This window comes from Astyanax mexicanus, chromosome 6 (genome assembly GCF_023375975.1).
Source record: "Astyanax mexicanus isolate ESR-SI-001 chromosome 6, AstMex3_surface, whole genome shotgun sequence".
Lineage (NCBI taxonomy): Eukaryota > Metazoa > Chordata > Actinopteri > Characiformes > Acestrorhamphidae > Astyanax > Astyanax mexicanus.
The window spans coordinates 31232338-31255291 of record NC_064413.1 but is presented as its reverse complement, the minus strand read 5'-3'; the positions used below and the strand labels follow the sequence as shown (position 1 = coordinate 31255291).

At 39.6% G+C, this 22954-nt stretch overlaps 1 protein-coding gene across 2 annotated transcripts; it reads right to left on the bottom strand.

Annotated features, from left to right (window-relative positions):
- Positions 1-1258: 1258 nt before the first annotated feature.
- On the bottom strand, positions 1259-22393 carry rspo3 (R-spondin 3). 2 transcript variants are annotated; one of them, XM_007251812.4, is made up of 6 exons: positions 21484-22393; positions 11127-11309; positions 9530-9673; positions 9215-9370; positions 8468-8641; positions 1259-2258 (listed from the first exon to the last, which is right to left on the bottom strand). In XM_007251812.4, the coding sequence occupies exons 1-6, from the start codon at positions 21578-21580 to the stop codon at positions 2068-2070; spliced, it is 945 nt and encodes a 314-aa protein (XP_007251874.2). In that variant the 5' UTR covers positions 21581-22393; the 3' UTR covers positions 1259-2067. The 2 variants fall into 2 exon arrangements, with proteins under 2 accessions (XP_007251874.2, XP_007251875.2); XM_007251813.4 differs by having other exon boundaries at positions 9215-9361; positions 21484-22392.
- Between the last annotated feature and the right edge of the window lie 561 nt (positions 22394-22954).

The following is a 22954-nucleotide window of genomic DNA, read 5'->3' as shown; positions in this document are numbered from 1 at the left end:
AAATATTCTTCCAACTTCAAAACGCCTGCCTCCAACTAGGAGAATCAGCTGAAGGTAGGGAATCACCACTGAATACATGTAAATAACACTAACTACTGTATTATTAGCTGATATGCTGCTGTATAAATCCTTTTTTCTGATATTTATCCAGTGTGCAGCTCTGTTTCTGTGAAATAATTTCCTGACACAACCTTCTTAAACTATGGAGCCCTACTTAAACTATAAATTCGTGGCCACTTTTTAAAGTTCTGGTTCCCACACCTTAATTATCTAGCTTCCATGCATTAGATCTCATTCCCATGCCTTATTTTCCATTCCCACACATTATATTCTTGTTTCCATGCCTTAAGATCTCATTCCCACTCCTTAATAAGTCGTAACCACACATTTTTTAAAACTGATGTCACCTTAGGGGCTCCATTTTAAAATATTTTATTGTTTAGTTTTTTTTTTCATATATAAATGCCATGCTAGACAATGAAAAACAGCATACACCTGCAAATCAGACCAGTATAAACTAGTTTATACACAGTTTCATGTGAATTTAGATTCACATCCAAGTGATCTAAAATAATAAGAAGCAGCAACACTTGTTGACTGGAGATTTGCTGTACCTTTATTGCTGCAGGCCAACACATTTTGGCACTCTGGCCTTTGTATCTTTAATAAAAAAAAGATGCTGCTCCTTTTTACTTTTAGGCCATTTATTTTATATGTGAAGTGTTTTTCTATTTATTTAAATATGTGGCTTTGAAAATAGAAATCCAAAAGTAACTCAAAGATTACTCAGATTACATTTCTTTTTAAAATAGTAATACAATTTAGAGTTACATTTACACTTTGTAACACGTAATCAACAATTGGTATCAAATTACAGTTTTAAAGAATTTATCACAGCCCTGAGGTTTAACATAAATTAAAAAAAAATGTAAACTGTTTTTAACAGCTCTCCAAAACGTGTAGTAGAGTTAGCTGGCTGTCTTTTTCACTGGTACCAAAATGATAATGTAGGATTACTGCTCTCTATAAGCAAATATGTTTTTATATTGTACAAAAAATATATTTGTGTGATATTAAACCATTTTCAAAAGGGTCTTTACATAACCATGTACAGAAGGTTTATCATCAAAACTCATGTAAACGTCAAGAGAGGTCAACCCACAGTGGTCATGTGGTGGTTGATACTCAGCAAATGCATTTTTGTTTGTGAATTTTGTGTGAATTGTGGGTTTTGGTGAGACAAAGAAACCTGCAGACATACAAACAACATTATTTATTGGACATACAGGTGCATTTGATTTCTGATCAGATGGCTTAATTGAAAGCTCAGATTCTGTAATTATAGACAGATAGAACTTACCCTTTGTTCTGAGGACACTGAACAAAGATATGTACCATGAATAAAACATTGCAGGGAGAACCATTACCTCTTCATCCTGTATAATGACAGCCTGTCCTCTTGTCTGGTACATTTACACCAGTCCAGTACCATGCAGTCATAGCTGTATGAGCAGGCAATACCCACGATGTCCGCAAACATACTCGCTTTTAATTTACGTACTCCGCAGCTACGAAAATTAAATGATGAGCATGCTTGCTGGCAGTGTCGACATTGCCTGTAAATATATATATATAGACGTTTATACAACAGCAACTCTACATAATGTCACACAAACCTACATTCAAACCATGAAGCGATGCTGTACTTAGGCAGCATATATTCTGACTTATGAGGTCATCTGACTATCTGTCCATTTCAGGTATCGCTCCACTCTGTAGAGTTCAGTATCAGTCCAAGCCCATGCCAGGCCCTGCCCTCTTTGTGGCTATAGAAGGAGCTATAGTTGCCCTTTGAGGGCAGTGGGGAGCAAAAGGAGGAAATGTTTATTTTTAGCCACTCTTTTCAGGGTCTCTCAACCAACCAGTGCCTCCTCTCTCTTGTGCATATACAGTATACATTAAATTACACAGGTAGCAGCAGCACCCCCCACAGCGAGGGGTAAAGGGGCCGAGTGGTGGGAGGAATAAGGGTGTGTTACTGGAGAGGGACCATTGTGCAGCTTCTCTTTATACTGGTTGAGGGTCTCTGCTCTGGGCCCGTTTGCGTCGCTGTTCTGTTTTGTTTCTGTTTTCGGCCTCCTCTCTGTTGCCCATCTCCCTCTCTCGCTTTCTCTTCCGCTCTTTGCTGCCCTCTGCACTTCCCTTCCGATTGTTGCGATTCTTCTGGTCTCTGTTACGCGAGCCTTTGTCTTTCTTTCCTGGAAAAACAAAAAGAATCAACATAAGTTGCAGTTGACGATAGTTTTATTAGTGAACAAATCAGACAAAATTAGCTTTAGTTTATATATACAGTCACTCAGAAAATCACATATCTAATTCACACATTTTGTCTCTTCCCCTACTATTTCCAGTTGTTCTGCTAATTTCTGTCTATACTGGTAAAAGCTGTATTTATTTTTCAACGGTCGGTATGGATGCTAACACAAATGGAGTGTTTTATCCGTACTCTGTGTTTTTGGATGCTCTTTAAAAGCTCACGGATACAGATGAAGTTAAGCAGTACCATTAGAAACCATGGGGACAGTGTAGCCAATAGATTAAGCTTAATACAACCACTGAAATATGGAAATGATGATGGGTAAGCACCATTTTCTTTAGTCTATAACCAATTAATCCACATTACACTTTAGGTGCAGTCATATCATTGCCAAAAAGCTTTTTCTACAGGTATCCTTTCTCTAAATCATGTTTTTTTTAAATGCCTTCACATACCCAAGCAGATCTTCTTGGTTTGTTTATAGCGTATTTTTACTTTTATAGCTTTATAAAGACAGTATAAGATTTAAAATGTATTGTTTTCTAGAGTTTTTCTACAGGAAGCCAACCTATACACAGATCTTTAAAACAAACAAAGTTGAGTCTGGCAGTTGTTCTTCATATTGTTACACAGCCCTAATTATGAATGGAGCTCCAAAATTGGGAATTAGAGTAAAATCTTTATACATTTTGGCTGTAAAGTTGCTGTTTTTGAGTAAAAGTTTTTGCATGACAACAATATGGTGTGTATAAAATGTGTAAAAAATAAAATACAAAAATTCCATTCAGCTGCCATTCTTGGACCAACCACAAGATGTCAGTCTTATTCAACAGCCTATTTCCATGCTTTTCCGCTTCTTATCAGTGCACTTGGCAAATAATGCTTCTCTCTTCTGACTGTATTTGTCAGAAATAGAGAGACCCTTAAAATAAAATCCTGTTGATGTTAATTTATCTAGTGTTGCTCAACGCACACAGCAAGCCAACTTCAATTCTTGCTGCAGGCTTATCAGTGGGTGAGTGGAGCAAGCCTGAGCTCTGTTGTGTGGAGGATTGGAAAAGTGCTGAGGTGGACACAGTCAGCTCCCCTCTTCCACCTCCCCCCCAGGGTCCTCCACTCGGACTCTATTAATCAGCGCTGTTTTGTCTGCTGGTGGAGAGATCAGGGCAGGCTGCCCGCTGCAGCCCACACTGACCTACACATTCCTGGGGTTCAGCCAGAACGATACGGGGCCCTACCAGCCACGGCTGTTTAGAATAGGAGCAGAAATAATGAAGGCTGCGAGTGTCAGCAGTGAGGAGACACAACTGCTCTTCTATCTCTCTCTCTTTCTCTTCTCCTCTCACTCATTGAAGGACAATTTGGGATGACCGTGCAAACTCTACAACACCTCAGCAGACAGACAAGAGTCAGTTGTTGTTAGAGTGATTGTTAGGAGAGGGCTGTCTCATTTCAGTTGTCCCTGAAATGAGCACACACACACACACGCACACACACACGTTCCATCCCTACCACTCACTCACACAGCCATCCCCTCCCTCGCTCCCTCCCTCTATCCCAGCTCTTTATACACAGGAAGTTCCCTTTGCACACATTGTTTTCTTTGTCATAACGATTTAGAGATCAGTGGATTAGTCATAATCTCTGCGTTTCCTACAAACTGAGCCATAACACCATCGGGGTGCTGTTGAGATCATTATGGATGTGTTTACTGTGGCCCTTTCAAAGCTGGAAGGCCATCTACGATTTCTATAAACTGTCAAACGATGCATTGGTTCCAAATGGGACATCATTACGCAGGCACTTTCTTCCGAGATGGTAACACATTCTTCAACATCTGGTCACCACCGCTGGAGCAGATGGAAGGCCTCGGCAGATGATTTGTATGAGGGATCAGGGAGGAGTCCATTTAAAGTTGGATCTATCCACGACTTCACAGGTGCTTTATCTAACATGAAAACCAGCCCATGTGAAAATGGATCCATTCATCATGTGCACATCATCAACAAACGAGCTGGATCCCAGGGTCCAGTTCGGGCAGAGTCTTAAAAAAACATGTTGCAACCCTAAAAGAAAGTTTGCTTGCCAGAGCTTGGCCTGGAGTCGCTTCTGTTTCTCAGGCTCGCTGTCAATGTTTCAACACAGGAGAATGAGGCATCATCTGGCATTGATTATTCATCATTTTCAAAAATGTAATTGAGTCGGAGAAGAGGGGAAAAAAAGAGGGAGAGAGAAAATGGCATGGATGCAGACAGAAAAGAGACAAAACAAATTCACCTCCGGGCCCCTATAGGATTGTGGCCTCTGTGACTGCTGTTTATGCTGGACTGGAATGGTGGTCATAGCATCATGTTCCTGGAGATGGCTCGAACTAGATACGATATGGGGGGATCGAGGAGCGTCGCAATTACATTAATGAGGAGGCGGCGGGGTTTGGGTGCCTGGGTGCTGTCGTCCGGGGGCTTTTGGCAGGAGCCAGGCGGGGATTAAAGGCTCTGGTGTGTCCCGCAGGAGGAATGCCGCAGGCTTTGAAGCCTTGCTGCGAATGTACTAGCAGGCACAAATAAAGGGGCAGGGGTTCAGAGGGTAAAATAACCCATAAACATAGTAGTGCTGGTAGTCGTAGGGAGTCATCGGAACACATCATACAGACCATGCATGATTGGCTTGATATTTCTGGTTTGTAGACTATTCTCATTCCAGCAGTGAAACTGAGGTGTTTAAAAATTCGTACCGGCGCAACAAACACTACACTGTAAAAAACTGTTTGGTAGTTGTTGGCTCACAGTAAGCTCGCAGTATATAGGCCGTGCATGGTTTGAATTGGGTGCAGATAATTTCCACTGCAAATAGACTGCAGCCAAGTCACTGATGGACATGACAAGATCAGGAAGGCATCTATCTCCTATTAATAAAAGGAGAAAGCCACAAAAACAATGTTGTCATACAGACAACGCAAGATGCCCACACTGATCATCAGTGGAAGTGCAGTTTAAAGAGGAGAAAATTCAGTCGATGACATGAGCAGCGTATTTACCAGATTTATATACCAGGAACTCTACTGGGAAAATGTGTGAGGAATGAGACCCTAACCATTGCAGGCAGGCTGTGGACAGCAGTGAAGAAAGCCTGGGATGCAGCTGCTTTAGGCCTTTTTAGCAAAACAGTTCATGAAAGTATGACAGAGCAGGGTGAGGTAGTCATCAAGGCTAGAAGAGGAGTTCTGTTGTATATCAGTGATTATTACAAAAACATTTGTGCAGTTCCTTTTGACTGCCAGTAATAATGTTTGTCCTGTTTGAGTCCAGTCAGTGATACCTTGGGACAAATACAAATTGTTGTATTATTTGCTCCAGTTTGTCCACTGTTTCTTGGCTTGGGCTTAAGGTTCTAAAACAAATTGTTCAACTGACATTAAATGTTATGTGCAGGCTTTTTTTTATAGCTTAACAACATTTATTCTACTACTTCTATGCTAAAATAGCCAGGAACCATGGAGTAGCAGTCTGCAAAGTTATTGTGAAGTATTACCTTTGGAGATGGCTAAGAAATGTCCGCACCTGAACACTGTCCAGCATTTCTATGGCAACGTAATGTGGATTTTCAACTTTTCTTAGATATAGAAGCACTTTATTGTTCTATGATTACACATTAAAGACCGTCTTTAAAAAATAAAGATGCAAAAAATGTTTGTAAAGTGATTCAAGATTCCCTATTTCCAAAAAGTATTATAAAATAGACAGAAAATAAGATGTCTGAGTTAGAGTCCCTAGAGAGCTTAAAGAGCCTGCACAGTCATCCAGTCATTTATTCTCTGAAGAACCCTTTTTTTTGTAACTGAGCTAAGACACTCCTACCCACTGTAGCGGCTAAACCTTGTAGATGTAAAGTCTTTTAATCGTACATCATTTCTCACAGAACTCTGGCCACAGGAAGCTGTTGACTGGATATTTTTGGTAGGTGGTCTATTATCAGTCCAGCAGTGACACTGAGGTGTTTAAAAACTCCAGCAGCACTGCCGTGTCTTATCCGCTCGTACCAGCAGAACACATACTAACACACCACTGCAGTGCTGTGAATGACTCATCACTCAAATAATACCTGTGCTGTGGTGGTCCTGTGATGGTCCTACCACTAAAGAACAGCGTGAAACGAGGCTAACAAGGTATGCAGAGATACAGATGGACTACAATCTGTGGTAGTTTTCATGAAGTGGCTAGTTAGTGTGTGTTATGTGGCACATGTAGGACAATTTCAGGACAATTATCACGCACAATGTTTGGCTTTTGAATCCTGGTCAAAGGAAATGTGCGAAGTGAAAGGGGACAACAACAGGCTGCATAAGGGAAAGGTCAGGCAGCATCAGAGTGAAAGCAAATGACAAAGTAGGGGAAAGGAGATGAGTAAGAAGTGTCAGAAGAGAAATAAAGGCATGAATGTAAGGGTGTGTGTTTGTGTGTGTGCATGCATGGGCGTGAGGGGGAGGATGTATCAGTGTCAGAGGGTTGCTTGGGATTACTCAAAGCTGGCGGGGGGTCGGACCACTGACCCCTCTGGTGTAAGCAGAACGTAAACAAGGATGGGACAGAGCCCTGGCAGATAATTAGTGCTCAGTTGATGTTCCAGGAGCGGGGGCAGCTGGGTAATCACAGGCAGGGGCGAGGTCAATAACCGGGTCTGCAGTGTGTAACATGCACCCTTGGTGGCGGCCCCAGCAGATCAACATCACGCCGGCTCCTTATTATGCACTAATGTGCCACGGAAATCGGGGCTGTGTGAGTGTGTGTGTGTGTGCCTGTGTGTGGTTGTGGGTGTTGGGTGTCTGGTAGGGGCTATACAGAACTTTTCCAATCCACATATTCACTCTTCACCGTTCTCTACTCTGATTACATTGGCTAACTATGGTTATAGTTAACTAAGTATTTATCAGTATAATCAGTGATAAAATGAACCCCAGATCTATGAGAGGTCTGATACAAGTGTGGGGGCTGCGGGGAGTAAACAGCTAGTCTGTTATCTATCACAAAGCACAATTACACGCCTTTAACACCCACGGTACCAAACAAACAAACACTCAACACATAATCATCCACATATGCCTTAACAACACAGTCCGTTCTTGAAAGGGCTCCATGTTTTTGTTTTGTTCTGGTTAGAAACTATTTCTGTCACTTAATATAATAAGAAAAGATCTTGTTTTTTATGAGGTATGAAACGGGGTGATTCTCACAAAATCTGAATACTTTTGACATTTGGCACCAAAAAATACTATTCCTTCAGCACTCACTGCCCAAACAGCTCTTTTTCTTAAACCAAATAATAAAAAAGCATATGCTAAATTCCCACTAATTCCAGATTATTCATGCTGCTTTCTAAAGAAATTGACTCACTATTTAATTAGGGGTGATGAGATGGTGAGGAAAGGATTCATAAGAGCAGAAATAATTCCAGTGAGAGATCTGACTAGGCCTTTTTTATGAGATGCTTGTTTATACACAGTGCAGACACCAAGGACTCCTTCCATGCACTCTGCTTTGTGTCATGTCTTAGGCTTATTATTTATTACTTATATTACTTATATCTTAAGTTATAGTTGATTCTTCCTGAGTTAATGAATGTGTTACGCAACATGCTAGATGTCTTAGCATGGAGTTGTAGAGGTTCCTAATGGTGTCTTGCGATAATCCATTCCATTCAGAAAGAATATTCCAGCAGATTTTCTGGTAGGGATCAAGTGCATCAAATGGCATTCCACACATTTTTAACCAAGATCAAATGGATCTGGCTAATGCATGTTTAAGGTAAGCTGCTGCTATTGAGTGGATGAGCATTGTCCGGTTGGAATAGTGCAAAAAAAGGTAGGGCCACTGGGTGCGGGACCTTATTACTGTAATATTGAGTTGTCAAAGGGACTGTAATAAAGCTAAAAGGTGATCTGCCATCGTAGGAACTTCATGACATCCCACAACACCTTCTGAATTAATTAGTTTGTGTAGGCACTTCTGTATTGCCCATATCTCTCTAAATCTTTAATTGTGTGTTGTTCCTGATAACTCTAAATCTAGGCCCATTGGCAGGTTGTGGAAAGTGAAGCCATGGGACACCACTGATTTTTATTATTGTGCATAAGCATTTTCAGCTGATACTCACCACATTTTTTTCTTTTAGTAAAGCATTCCCTCTTTTCTGAAGTTGCTGGGCAGGGATTGCCCTGGGGGCTAGGGTTCTGTACAATTTTTCGGGTACGTGTTTCTTCTCTGAGGCAGGTTTTCAATATTCGTAAGCATGGACCCCATTCGCTCCATTCTCCCACCTCACAGGGCACTGAAATAAGAGATAAACCGGTCGAGTTGATATGACTTCACACAAATAATAAACAAACATATTCAAACCCATTGCACTACAGTTTGAAATAGATTAGACCAGAGTTTTTGAACCCTTCACTTGAGTAGTCCTGTCCTGAACACTTCAGAGCTTTCCATAACAGGTGCTGTAAGGATGAGTATAGACTTTATTTTATTTCTTATAATATTTTCACTTTTTATCTTTACTTTTAGTTTTATATTACACCAAGTAACTCAATTGAAATCATATAATGTGGTTTGAAAATTAGGGAAGGTGAGAGATTGCTCTCTCAGAAATCAGTAATTCAATAGAAAATGTTATGTGTGTTTATGATTGATAAGCACATTTTTTGCAATAACTTTCACTAAATGGCATTATTACAGGGATTTGTAGGTATAGAGACTGTATGTGGGCATCTTTGGCAAGTTTTTCTGTGGCTTTTATGTTGTTCATATAAAAATCGTACACTATTGTGAAATACATTCTAAAATTGATATTGTTCACTCTTGGTTGAGAGCCACTGCTTTATAGATAAGGCTTGGTGGAACTGACCTGAAGGGACACACTCCATCAGCTGCTCGTTGGGCTCGAACTCTTCAGGGCACACACTGTAACACTGGCCTCGCAGCAGGTAGTGCCCTGGCATACATCTCGTGCAGGTGTCACTGTTTAAGCAGGAGTCACAGTCCGCTGGACATGCTGCAACACCAGTACACACAAACACACACCACAACCATCAAGCAACAGCAGACAGTAAGCCATTGTGCTGTTTTATACAGTATAATATTGCATGTTGCTTCTTACAGCACCAAACTCTATTGATACTGATGTTGTTCTGTGGTGACAGGTGAGGTGGAAGATACTCACGAGGGACACATTCCCTTTTGGCATCGCTGGGTACTAGCTCATCAGGGCAGCTCGCTTGGCATTTCCCCTTGTGTAGATATGAGCCCACTTTGCAGCGCGTGCAGAAGTTCTTGTCGAAGCAGGTTTCACACTCGGACCCACACTCTGGAAGACAGGTCACAGAGTACTATACTTGTAAACTTAAAACCCACAAGTTACGTATTTTAATTTCTTAAAAAGTTATCTGTAAGGACATTTTTACACCGTTTGTCCAAAGAGTTTTCACTGTAGTTTCACACTACAGTTAAATTAATAAAAAAAAAACATATAGTGGATTGCTACATCCTTTTGTCATCATCACCTACGTTAGCTGTGTCTCCCTATACTTGACACTGATTGGTTTGTTTAATGTTGTCAGTTTAGCAAGTAGCTTTTCCAGGTGTTTTGCTGAAGATTTGCCAGAATTTGACTTCCCTTCACAGGCAAGCATGTCACACAGCGAAACAGATTTTCCTCATGTTCCTTTTTATTTCTGTTTATAAACACGTGTTAATCTACAGTTACAGTAGATACAGGAATCCTCTGCATAAGCCTTTGCGTCCATACTGCTGTGTGATGCACCTACATGCCAAAGGGATTCAGATTTCTTTTTTTTTATTCTATATTGTATAGACTGAAGATAGCTGGCCTCAACTTCCTGTAGTTGGTCTGTAAGTCCGAATCATCTAAAAGTGCTTTCACACTGCAGAAGAAACAAACCATGATTCCATAGATCTGGATAATGACCACTTCTTTTGACCAGAGCAAATTTGGGTCCTTTGGTCTGGACCATGATTCAAGACACCTTTTAGACCTGCTGCCACTAGACCACTCCAAAACATTCAGGGGCAGTTTCTCACACAGGAACTAAAGACTAGTCATAGACAATATGTTCTTTTTAGTGGAAAATCTCTGTTGAGAATGCTGTTCGGACCAAGACTAAGTTTAACCCCTGTCTGAGAAACTGACCCTAAATGTATCTTTTCAGTCTTTGAGATGTGAATGTTCTTTCATGTTTTCTGCTCTGCCTGACCTGATTATGTCTCAGCTTAAGCTCATGTACCGATGAACAGATAGTTTACTTAAGAATTCTCTGACAACAAGCGAAACAAACACACTACCACCACCATGTTTAAATGAGGGTGTTGTGTTCCTACTGTGAATTTTATTAGTTCGAGAGACCTACAGGACCTTTTGTGACTTCTTTGGTGATTTACTGCTGTGTGCTCCAGGAAATCTAGGTGGGTCAGCAACATAAGGGAACAGTCACCAATGTTTTCAATATTATGGATCCTACGGTGGTTCAGTTAATTGTATCCTAGAACCATAGAGTTCTATGGTTTAACCCTTTCCAGTATGGTATTTTATGACTTTTTTACTGTTTGAGTAACTAAGGGGATCATTACTTTTTGAGTTGTTTTTCAGTCCCAATCCTAACTATTTTTTTTTATAATGTGATAAACAATTTTGTGGAGTGCCACAGGGCTCTATTTTAGGACCTATGAAACTGATGTCACCAATGATAAAAATAGATCTAATACAGCAAATAAAATGATTAATATGAAGTTTTGATTCTTACTCGAACAATCATTTTTTTCGGGGGAGCGGGTGCCGAAGAACCCTTTAGGGCAGGAAGGCAAACATACACCGGTCTGCCGGATGGCATCCCTCTGCAGGTGAATAAAGAGCTTGGGCTGGCATGTGAGGCAGCCGTTGTAAACCGAGCACGTCAGACAGCCTACTGGGCAGCCTGGACTCCCTCCTAAACACAGACACAGAAAGAAAACAGCTTTATATTAGCCTCACATTAGTGCAGGTGTGGTGACAAGTGTAACAACAGGTTTAGCATTTTTTATGTGACTAAAAATATAAGACAACAGTTTCATAATTAGAAAAAAAATACATTGTCTTCATACGCAAGGTGATTTTTTAAAAATGTCTGCTTAATTTAATGTTTCACTTCCTGAGGTACAATAGTTAGAAAACACATGTCCAAACTGTCTCTAAAAGCTCCCTTATGGAAAGCTATTACACAAAAGTGTGCGAGATCTTATTTTATGATAGACTTCAGAAGGTTTTGGCCTGCAAATGGATTTTTTTTCTTCAAATGCAGTCAAATGTTAAATACAAGCAATTGCAAAGTAAATTACTCCCCAAAGAACACACACTTCTTTCAGATTTTCCACTACTTTTACTAATATCACTATCACATCTATAGCTTAACAGACAGATGTAGATGTTTTGAATAGAAATAGAAAATGTTTACTGAGTGACTGTTTTATATAAAGAAAGTATGCTGATATGATCTCCACGTGAGTGTGTAGTGTGTTTTTAACCCAATGTAACTCGTTTATGTTAAAACTTTAATACACATGGTGTGAACTGGCATGGGCACAAACACAAGTAATTAATTGGTTACTGATGTCTTCTAGAACCTTTAATTTGCCAACTAAGTGTAAATTTCCCCCTTTTTCTGCCCTGCGGTGTCACTCGGTATACCTTAATCTGCGCTCACTTTGTTGTAATGCACCTTTGTAGATTTGATGTTGAAGGTTGTAAGAGGAAGTCACCACTTACACTGCTGCAGAGTAGTTGGATAAAAACAAGTATACCTAATGTGGAATGGTCAATATGCATACATCATGCTCAGAGAACCTAATGAACATAAGCTTTAAATAATCAAATTGGTTCATGTGAACATTATTACTCTGGGCAAAGGTTGGACAAATTAAGAAGGTATTTTTCACATAGATATCTTTCATATTTCACCTATTTCATCAGTTAAGTGGAACCATTGTCCTGGTTAAGTTATTTCACTTAAATATCTGTTGTTAGTTTTTACATTTCTCAACCATTCTGAGCAATATTGCTTAGATCTCAGAATTATTTCAAAAGAAATAATTGGAAATCATTGTGAAAGATGCCTTTACCTGTCAGGACATCACTTTTTCATCAGTGCATAGTGCAAATGTACACATTTGGATTGCACAAGTGTCCTCCCAGAACAGAAGGTATTTCTGTATAATGTCTAAATGTCCATTTCGGACACACCATTAAAATCTTTGTGTTTTTGAATATGTATATTCAAATGTACATTTGAGCTTCTTTTGGACAATGTTGAGAGATGCAGCTTATATAACTATACAAATAAAAATGAAGAAAGTTGTAAAAATGTAAAGAACAAAAGTATACAATTCTTTTGAGGAAAAAGGACCTCTTGTGCCCTAATGCGCCTTAATTACTGGTAGTTCCCCTTTTGGCTGAAACAACCTCAACAACCTCCTATAACCATCTAATGGTCTCTGAACTTGACCCTGACCCACTCTTCCATGCATAATTCTTTCAGCTGTGTTATAGTCGATAGTTGGGGTATCTTGCATGCACAGCATCTCAACTGGATTAAGATCCGCACTTTGACTTGGCCATTCCAGAACTTCCTCTCTTTTCTTTCCATTCCTTAGTTCCTTAGATTCACTGGGAAGATTTGGGTCATTGTCATGTTGCATAGTCCACATCCATTTCAGCTTAAGTTTTTACACAGATTGTCTTTTTTTTTTTGCTCAACCACCCTTTGTTATAGTACAGAATATATAGTGATATGATAAAGATCTTATCAGGCCCAACTGGAGCAAAGCAGCACCAAACCATGCTTCACAATTAGCATGAAGTTCTTGATTACAATCATGTTTTTTTTTAAACAAGGGCTTGCAAGAAAGTTGTCAAGAGCTGTCTGTAGGTCCTGTGGTAAGATTAAGGATTGTTGGAGACTACTTTACGCATCTTGGTGTCTGCTACTGGACTGACTGCTAGGGCAGCTTGACCTGGTCATGTTAGCAGCTGTTTCTCCACTTGTATCCACAGCAAATGTGTTTATAAATTGTTTATGAAGTATCTGGACAGTGGAGCAGCTGATTTTCAAATTGTTCTGAGATCTTTTTAAATCCCTCTCCAGACTCATATCAGCATCTACACCCTTTTTTCTCTGAGAGTTGTTTGGATCCTGCCATGGTGATCCACTCATTTCAACAGTCAAGAGCTAAATGAGACAGGCTCCTCCAAAATACTCTCTAACAAGAGTCTAATTATCTGCAGTTGATGTGGTCAAATGCAATCTTGGACTGCACAGCATTTTGAAAGGAATTGTTACATTGACAGGAAATATTGTCTATAACTAGGCCAATTCCTATCCAAGAAATTAACCTTTCAAATAGTAATACATACTGATTTTTGTTTTTTTTGTTTTGTTTTATAAGCTCAATCTCTCAATACTTTTCAAATGAAGTTCAAATTATTTATATATGTTTTTTATTAGATGTCCTAATTTTCCATTGTCATGACTGTACATAAAGCACCATCTTTAGATTTTCTTTAAATAGTCCACAATTAGACATTGTTAATCTACTGAGCATTCCATCTCAGGACTTAATCTTTGCTCATATTCCTCAGTAATTCTTTTAAAACTAATCTAATCACATATAAAGTTCTGGTTTGGAATCAGTTCTAACATAAAGCCTCTGATACAAAAGCCAATAACTTTTGTTCATAGAGCTTCTAAAAAGCAGCCCCAGGATATGATCAAAGACTAAATTGTTTGTATGATTTACCTCAATATTTTTCAGAATTCTTCCAAACCAGCCATGGACATGCTGGACTTTGGGATCTTTCTGCGTTTTGAAACACAACTACGCACGTTGGGAACAGTTAAATGGTTCCAGGTTTGGCTCAAGAAAGAGCAGAGCTATCAATTAAGGCTGCGACAATGACCATAATGTAGCGTAATAATAAACATGACAGGAAGCACCCTCGCCTGTGGATTCTCCTGCCAGAGAAACTAATCAGCAGAGACACGCTGTGTACCGGGCCTTGCACGCAAACACCAGCACAGTAGCAGTTGTGTCTATAAGCACAATAACAAGCCGGCCCTGCTGTGACAGAGATACCAGTGAAATCAACTCGTGCCAGCGTGAGACCCATGGGAAAAGGACTGGAGTGCACCCACCACAAAAAACACAGGAGTGAGTAAGACCTTCCCCCGTAGCCACATGACATATTTAAGAAAACACTCTCACTCCAGCGGCTCCTGTGTCATCTTACCATGTGAGTCACTACATTCATGCTTTTCTTTCGGTTTGGAACACAGGAAATCAGCCTCAGGATATGAGCAGAGAATAAACTGATACTCATATGTCAATATTTTTCTACATCATTCTGACCCTGCAGTACACACCGGACATCAGGTCTAGGTTTATGTATTCTTAAAAAAAAATCTGTATTGCTACCCTTTGTCTGCTGCTATTATGCATGTTACGCAAATACTGAATGCACTGAATACTAAAGCTCACTATATTTGTATTTTGTTTATAAGCATGTTAAAAAATATGTAATGTTATTATTATTACTATTATTATAAAACTTTCTTCTAAGCAATCATGCTGCTTTCAATTTTGACTTCACTAAAGTTTAGTGGTACAGAATGATTATTTTGATAACCCTGTGTAAAAGCTTTGTACATCCTTACCTTTCTGTAAGGAACCATGGTTTAGTGAGTATGAAAATATTTTTGAAATTTAAAAGAACCTCAACAAGATTTATAGATCAAAACACATCAGTCTAAGCCTTTAACTTATGCTCAACTCTTTGGTGAAGCACATTTGTGTGACTATTATGTTGTTAAAGAGGTGCTGAGCTTAACTCAACCTGATTAAGCCATCAAAAGTATGCCTTTTCAGTTCTTTATACAAAGGTAAACAATATTTACAGCGTATTATACAGTCTATTATAGGTTTTGATGAATGTAGTTCTGCATCTTTTACACACCAGATTTAAGGTATGTTTCTAATATTGAATTTATGATTTGTGTTCTGAGCTTACCGCAAAGATTCATCACAATGTTTTCATTGAAATGTATATTTTAAAGGCTAAAAACAAATGAAAAGGGTCTTCACATTCACTCATCCCTTATTTCTAATACTAAATTGGTTCTAAAAAAAAAACTCATTTTCTTTAGAGAAACATCTAGCAAATAACCCTACTTGGCATACTTATAACACTTGAGCCGGCCACTGGAGTGAAATAACATGAGGCTATGATGTTTATAGTCTGAACATTTGTCGTTATTTTATGAGTCCATCCAGATAATGTAGGATTGGTTATTATGTTTTTGGTGAGAATGTGAAAATGTCAAAATGTTTAAAAAGCACCTAAAAAGTCTATGAATTTGATCATTTCAGCCCAAATTCAGTTGCACTCTCTTTCAGCTTGCCATCTCTCTTTAGTTCTAATTCTGTGTTTCTTTGGTTTAACGATGTGTGAATAAACAGATGAAGACTGAGTTTGCTATTCTGTTATCTCCATGTTCACAGTAGCTCTTGTATCAGCACCATTAGCAGCACCATGGTTGCTCAGGAAACTAATAGAATCTATATAGCCAGAAAAAGATTATACATTTATTTTAGATTTAATATAAGTGGCTTTGCAGGAATCCAAGCAGAAGCACCCGGGTGCCATTTATTATAATTTACTGATTTAAATGTAAAAGAAAAGGACTGCTGCTTCAATGAAGTAATCAGAATTTGTGGAATTCTCAATTTACTAGTTAGTTACCCAGTTTGCCAACTCTATTTTACACTATAGATGCATCTTATATAAGTCTTACACATGTAAGACATGAGTCAGATTTTGTGTTTGATCTTCTACTGTGCAACCAGTAAGACATTGCTTGTACAGGAAGACATACTTGCCCAATAATTGATTATTCTAATCCTGACGTGGATGTAATAGAGGGATGTCAGATGAGGGTCTAGATCAGGTGAAAGTGGAATTGTTTTATTGAGGCCTATTTTTTCTAAAGGAATTAAGGGGCTAGGTGTGAATTATTATTTTTTTTTGTCTTATTATCCTAAAATGTCCAAGACATACAGCCAACCAAACTAGCAGCATACTGCAAGGACACTTTGTTGGAGTTGTTTGAAGACTAATGTCAGACAGTTAGTGAAGCGTCCATTACAGCAGTCTGATAAATAGAGCATTCGCTCACAGATTACATCAGCATAATTGCGCTGGTTTACCGTGGCGTGCCAAGGTGTCTGATTTACATTAAATACCTCACTGAATTCCTGAACCTAAAAATAGGCAGCTGTATGAGAGAGGACTACTGATTGAAGTCAATTGGTTCCATGTGTTTCCCTGCAGGTCAGAGGCTTAGATGGTAGATGTCGCCGAATTTAGGGCAGGCTGACCTTGGCCTATAGGCTTCCAAATGCATTTTATTCTACCTGCTTTTAAATTCCATCAGCATTTGTGCTGTTTGGATTTAAAGAAATATGCTACATTTAATATGTCGTCTTTATAGAAGATGATATGTCAGTTTGAACATATTTAATTCTCACACATTTTGGAGCATTTCTGTTGGTTCATTCTTCATGACATTTTGTATGAATGTAAATATAAACAGCCGCCAGCCAGAATCAAATCATGTTAAAATGTGAAACACCTCAAAATGAAGATATACGATTTTTGACGGCAAAATATATATATACAAACAATACTACTAAGCTTGTGTTTCAGGTCAGTTTTTGAGGAACGCATTCTACAGAACGAGCCAGAGCTATTACAGAGACCTTTCTGACAGAAAACAGAGTTAGTTCAACTGCAAAAAAACTCCAAAAAGCAATCGAAGTAAAAGCTAATCAGCTAAAGCTGATAAGTGATAAGCTGATAGGACAGATTTGGCATCAGACTTGGTTGAATTATTATTATTATTATTTTTTTTTTGTGGACAGTACATATTGTTATATAAAGCACAAATTTATCTGAGATTTCATATTCTAGTTTTTTTAATTGTAATTACAAAAATCCTAAACTTTTACACGAACATTTAATGCAAATTGCTAAAGTTCAACTGAATGGAAAGCCATTACTGTCCTAAATTCATCATTCATCATTCCTTTCCTCAGAGGACTATAGGAATATCCACGGGCTATAGCAAAAGGCTACTTTGCTCTTTCCCACACAAGCTTAGAGGTGTTTTCAACCTGTTCTCTCCTTGCTCGTGCTGAACTACACTCAGGCCTTCTTTTTTCCCTCTTCTTATTCCCTAAGTTCAGAGTTGGCTGCCAGATTGCAATAGATCATGGATATTCTGTTTGACATATCTCTGCAATCTTTACAACCGCTGTCCATTTGCCCACATGCGTTCCTGCCAAGGCCGACTAATTCACAGAACCCTTAACGCGGAGGAATTCTGCCTGCCCCCGTGCCGCCACAGGCCCAGGGCCTACTTGCATAACCGGAGCATGAGCACTCCTGATATCTGTACTCCCTGAATTGTTTCGCCACGGTTCAAACCCAGCGACCGCAGAACGAGCATTCCCAGAATCAAACTGATTAGCGGCACAGTTAAAACTTAATTAAATAACAGAGTTTCATACTCGGGACTTAGAGTGCAACACTGAGCCATGCCCAGAGACTTGCGGTCTAAGTCATTTTAGAACACAGTTCATTTCCTGAGACATTAATGAAATAAGCCCACACACACAAGCAAAGATGATTAGCTACAATGAAGCAAACAGATGAAATGAGTTATATTGATATACATATAGCATGTGACCATTTCATTGAAACAGCATTCGGCATAGTTCTTTCACATAAGGTGATTAAATTGTAGTAGATATGGATTTTGCAGTTTCGGAAACGGGCCGACATTGGAAATGTAGTCTCTTGCTATGTGTCCTTACTGACTGCTACAGACCCAGTAACTACACTATTAAAAATACTGATTCATAAAATAGTTCCTAGCTAGAATATATGCTTTTAAGGAAAATACTTGATGCACGGCGATATTTTAACTTTAAAAATCTTGAAATATGAATTGATTCAAAATCAATTGGTAATCTATCCTAAAAGATTACCACAAAAACTTCCACTTAACACAGTTCATGGCATCTGTATTTTTCTGTGAGTACTCCTACTCACTCGTACACATACTAAATGTAATTGAAATGTGGTTTTGATGTCATCCTCTTGTGGGATTAGAGTAAAACAGTACTACCACCATTGTATAGTAATAGTATCTTCAAATCAATTTCCTCTACGGCCTAAAACATGCCCTTTCGAGGAAGCAGGACGCGTTGGAGGTCGGGCGCCCGCTGGGTCACTCACTGTGCACTCACTAAATGTTGTGGCTGTGGTCATTCACCCATCTCTCTTGTCTGTCACAGCTGATCAAAAGTCCTTCAATTAGCAGTCTCGTATCATACATATACAGTGTAGAAACTATCCAACCACTCCACCACTAAATTTCCTTCAGTGATTTTACAGACTGGCTTAAGTGACACCAACCACTCATCACACATCTGAAGTCCACTAATAATTACACTGGTGAAAATGTGCTTTTTTCTATTTCATGGGAACAAGAAAAGAACAAAAACTAAAGAATTGTAAAATGTTAATTGAACTAATGACCTTTTTGAGAGAGAACTATATCTCTTTCCTGAGCATAAAACCACAAACCGCATATGGAGAGGATACTTGCCATGACAGTTCTCACTGCTGGCATGACATTATTAACAGCACGCTTTATGATACCTCATTAACAATGTATCAACTTCCATATGTTTACATAGCTTTGCAGTCACACAAGAGTTGCCTTGCATCTCAGTTTGGACACCGTTTTTTCACCTTTTGACTTGAATGTAAATGTTTCACCAGTTATTCTTTACATTGTATCATAATTTCATGCTGATTTTTTTTTTCATTAAAAGTTGGGAAGGGTTTTTTTTATTTTTTACCCCTTAATTTGGAAAGCTGCAGTTTTGGAAAAATAGCAACAGTGACGGTGGGGTTCATGTAGAGTAGAGATATTCTAATGTTGTTTTAAACAAAATAATTAATTAAATAAATAAATACAATGCCAATGATATAAAAACGCCAATGGGAAAACGGTATTCCAGCGCTTGGAATATTAACAATTTTATAGTATAATTTTACAATACAATTTTTTTCAAAATCGAAGCAACATTGCCATAGACTGGTGGTGCATTTAGACACACTGTAAAAATAAAGATAATTATTTTTACGTCATTTTGGCGCAAAAAAATCTAAAGTAAAATAAAGATAAAAACATAGAACCAACGATTACACAAGCAAACTGTTTACCCAATAAATAATGGTGTTTTTCCAACTTGTATAACTATTTTCTTGCCATATGTCAATTACAATCTTTGATCAGGACAGTTGCGCACTTTATTTCAACAAAAGTCGATGAGACGGTGCTTTAAAGCTCCTCCGTAAACTCTACTGCTTTCTAAAATCTTATTTAAGCACGCAGATTCTATAATCAACATTTCCACAGTTTGTTCCCCGTGTTCCCGCTGCGTCCGCACCAGCGCGCGCTTGTACTGAGAGACGCGCGCGGCGGCGCATCGCTGGTGCTCCAACACTGTGCAGCACGTCTGCAGGTTTGCAGCTGCTGAACGCATGCAATGATCTATCTGATCCACGTTTAGCACTGACCACTAGAGAGCGACCCAAACACGGGATTGGAGCGCGTGCTTGGGGGGTGACCAGTGCTTAAATAACACTGTTAAACACTGAAACACCTAAACCATCACCAACCACGCACGCACGCATGGTTAATGCGGCTGTACTACCTCTGATCCCTGTGATCGGACAGCAAGAATTCGCTTCTGAACGCAAGATATGAGCCTCAGTGCGCATTGGAACAGGAGACTGATTGTTACCTGTCCATTTTCATCACTTGATCCATTTTGATGGACTAATCCAAAGTTCTTTAGGTTTTTGTCAAACAAAAGCTCTTTTTTTCCTTTTTACAATCATCTGGAACCCGTCAGTTGAGTGGAGTCTTCTAAATTGGCTTTTTGTTTTCTTTGTGGTTTTGGATTAAACAGACATACAGAAGCGTTTTAAAGCACATCACACCTTTAAACAAACTCTTATTTGTTCCCGTCCATTTACCCCCAGTTGAAGAAGAAGCACGAGCGCTTCTTAAGAACGCGTGCGCAAATGTTTGCAATCCAAAGTTATCACCTATACCAATCGATTCTATTGCATTTCTGATAAAACTGACAAAAAAGCAAAAAGTAAAATCCAAAAGTAGCAACAGCAGTTCTCCCTCTAAACAACGCCCGCCAAATGTGATATACATCAGTACAATATAGGCCATACTGTTTACTTATAATTATAGCGTATGCTACAGTCCATCCAGGTCCAGTGTCAGTATGTACTGTGATATATAACTGTGTACTGATCACAGCTTTACTGCCCAACTAGTGCAACATCACCAACAAATGCAACACATTTTGTTCAGTCTGTTTAATGTCACTGTGTGCAACATCACTATTTACTTAATATTGATTTACTGGCCAGTGCGTGCCCCAAAACACAATTCTGGGGAAACATGTTTCAGTAGCAACTCTATGTATAATAAGGTTTATTTTCAAATTGCATTAACACAGGTGTAAACAGGTGATTATAAATCTTGCTTAGCGCTTTTGATCCCTTAGTAGTAATAAATACAATATATACAAATACAAATTTAGACATACATTATTGCGCTCACTGTTTGTACTAATTGATTAATCTATTGATATCCAACGTAAACACCGGTTTCTTCATAGTATACCTTATATGAGATTGGAGTGAATTTTAATGTATGTAACAAGGTGAGAGGGGACAAAGTCTTCAAATCTTCAAATTCTTAATACATTTTGTATATATATATATATATTTTTTAGATCATTTGCCCTGTCATCTGCGCTGCTGTAATATTGCAATTTTGCAGCAAAAACATAAAAAAACCCTTGACATATAATTAATAAAAGAATGTTTTAAATTAATTTGTCTTATTTTGTACTCAGATCAAATCGCGCGTCAGACAGGTGCGCGTAAAGCATCCAGCCCGGTGCGCGCTTACTTACGTTTGTGCTGCCGGTGCTTGGAGGCGTGATGCTGACAGTCCGCGTCCTCCATCCAGTGCAAGATTAGAACCAGGGAGATCAGTTGTTGCAATTGCATAGTAACCTGGGGTTAGGGTTGGTGGGTGTTTTTTTATGGGGGAGGGAGGGAGTGATGGATGGGTGGGTTGCGGATGATACTCTCGGTGTCTCTCTCTCTCTCTCTCTCTCTCTTTCTTTCACTTTTTTCTGCTCGTCAACGTCCCACGTTAACGGTGGACCTGTGCACGCGCTTCCTACAGCGCGCGCGAACCCCGGCTCTGCTCGGGACAGCTTCTGTTGGTGGCCCGATGAGCCCCGGGCCGTGCGGGCAGTAACATCCTGGGAGCAGTCCGCATGCGGCCCGCTGAGTGGCGGGGGATGGAGTGGGGTGGTCTGGTCTGCGGGAGTTTGGGGATGAATGAGACGAGATACAGAAGCACCCGCGCGGTCACGGAGGTATCCCGGGACTGCTACTCACAGCACGTGCACGAAAGGCCAGTACTCCTCTTAGGAAAAGCCAGGCATAAAAAAGTGGTTACGTGCGTAAAAAGGTGTGCGATTATCCTCTGCGCTGTAATTCCCCGCACGTCGCGTCCAGGTGTGGAGAAGCACACTTTATTGCGCGCGGCGTAGAAGAGCAAGAGGTGGTGATGGTCCACGATTCAGCGGCATCGCGCGCGCGCGCTCCAGCCAGCTCCAACAACTTTCACGCAAAGTCGGTATGAAACAGTACAATAACCTCTCTCGCGTTTTTATATTACTGACGCAATCTCGATAGCTCAAAGCCTCACGGTTGAGCAACTCTCTCTCTCTTTCTGTCTCTCTCTCTCTCTCTCTCTCTGCTCTGTCCACTGAGCCAAGCACGCTCTCGTTCAATAACTGATGACTTCAGCTCTCTGCCGTCCCTTTCCCCCCTTTCTGAACTCCAAAGTTTATTTAGAGGGCGAGCCCCCCACGTCAGACCCCATCCATGGATGCCTCCAACCCGCCCCGCCGCCCCCTCCCCACACCCACCCCCACCTCCACCCCTACCGGCACTGGCAGCAAAGAACCACCGTAACACATATCATCATATGCTCCATCTGTCCGACCAATGCAAGTTCATCATAGTGAGCCTCACAAATGAAGTGTAGCCTTGATTTTACTATAGGTTGGCTCATCTGCCTGGTCAGCAGTTCAGTTACACTGTGAAATTCCCAGCTAAAATAACAAATAAATAACAAACAGGCTTCTTTTTATTTCTCCAATGTGTACATTCAAACTCAAAAGTTAATAATGCCAATCAGAAGTAATGAAAACTTTTATTAGTTATAATATAAGGTTTGTAAACCTGCAAAAGTAAGAAAATGAAGGAGAAAAAGAGTAAAAAGTAAAAAAAAAAGGTATTTGTTACAGATCGCTCTAAAACCTTCTACAAAAAAAGAAAGCAACACTCTGACGGCTAGGACTCAGG

Bases quoted from the DNA above. Each gene is read 5' to 3' on its own strand.
- rspo3 (XM_007251812.4), bottom strand. From the start codon at position 21,580: ATGCAATTGCAACAACTGATCTCCCTGGTTCTAATCTTGCACTGGATG. The intron at 9,371-9,529 runs GTGAGTATCTTC...TTGTGTGTACTG, and splicing joins CAAAAGGGAATGTGTCCCTC to GTGTTGCAGCATGTCCAGCG. The intron at 2,259-8,467 runs GTGAGTATCAGC...TTGTTTTTCCAG, and splicing joins TACTAAAAGAAAAAAATGTG to GAAAGAAAGACAAAGGCTCG.